The 1,116-nt window shown below is 26.8% G+C and overlaps 1 protein-coding gene across 1 annotated transcript; it reads left to right on the forward strand.

Moving 5' to 3' along the window:
• Positions 1 to 356: 356 nt before the first annotated feature.
• On the forward strand, positions 357 to 1,088 carry EIN_240240 (hypothetical protein; the record flags this gene model as incomplete). Its single annotated transcript, XM_004261214.1, has 1 exon — positions 357 to 1,088. The coding sequence occupies one exon, from the start codon at positions 357 to 359 to the stop codon at positions 1,086 to 1,088; it is 732 nt and encodes a 243-aa protein (XP_004261262.1).
• Between the last annotated feature and the right edge of the window lie 28 nt (positions 1,089 to 1,116).

The following is a 1,116-nucleotide window of genomic DNA, read 5'->3' on the forward strand; positions in this document are numbered from 1 at the left end:
TGGTATTTTGTTAATTGTTACTTTCTTTATTTCATATTTTTAATTATAATATTATATATGTAATTTTGTTATTTTACAAATAATTATATTTATTATAAATTTAAATTAATTATAATTATTGTGTGACTTTCCCATAAAAAATAAACATCTTCAAGTTCTATAAATATACATAGAAACATGTTTTTATCTAAAATTGCAAGTTGAACTTTTTTGAATTGTGATTGAATTAAAATTAAAACAGATTCAATCCCAAATTATTCAATTACTAAATATTAAAATCCAATTTATTTGACCACCCAATCATTGGAACAACATATGTAGAAGAAAAAGAAAATGAAATTAGAAAATTCAAGGGAATGGACCCCAAAGACGTTTTAAATGAAATAAAAGAGGACGCTAAAAATACTGCAAATCAAGCTGTATCAAATGTCATTGATAAAGGAGTTGATGGAATAGTAAATGAAGGTGGCAATTTAATTCAAATGGCTGGTGAAAAAATGGGTCTTGGAGAAGCAATATCAAAACAAATAAAAGAAAAAGCTACAAGTATAGCAAAAGACAAAGTTGAAGAGGTTGGTATTACTTTAAAAGAAACAGCTAAAAATGTAATTAATGGAGATTTTGATAAAGCTAAAAACGTAATTGAAAACAGAGTTAAAAATGAAATAAATAATGTCAAAAAGAACATTAATGAGCTGAAAAACACAGATTTTAAAAACATCGGCGGAAATGTAGTAAATAAGGCGGTGAATTATGGTGAAGAGAAATTGAGAGAAGTTGTCAACAACAATCAAATGATCAACAATTTGGGTAAGACAGTTGGTTTGGATACAAATACAGTTAACAAAATAAGTGGTGCCGCTAACACATTTTTGAACAACAAAATATCACAGGTGGCAAATTCAGTTGAAAATAACATACATAAGACATTGGGGACTACAAACTTGGGTGAAAACAACAAGAACAGAATTATCAAAAATGTCAATTTCAAACAGCTGGGACAAGAAATTGCACAAAATAAAATTAACCAAGTTATCAAAAATGTTAAAAAAGGGATCAACAAAATTCCAATAACAATACGACATTGAAAAACTTCAAAGAAAACGCTAAAAAGAA

Source organism: Entamoeba invadens (assembly GCF_000330505.1).
Source record: "Entamoeba invadens IP1 unplaced genomic scaffold scaff_1105074726343, whole genome shotgun sequence".
Taxonomy (NCBI): domain Eukaryota; phylum Evosea; order Mastigamoebida; family Endamoebidae; genus Entamoeba; species Entamoeba invadens.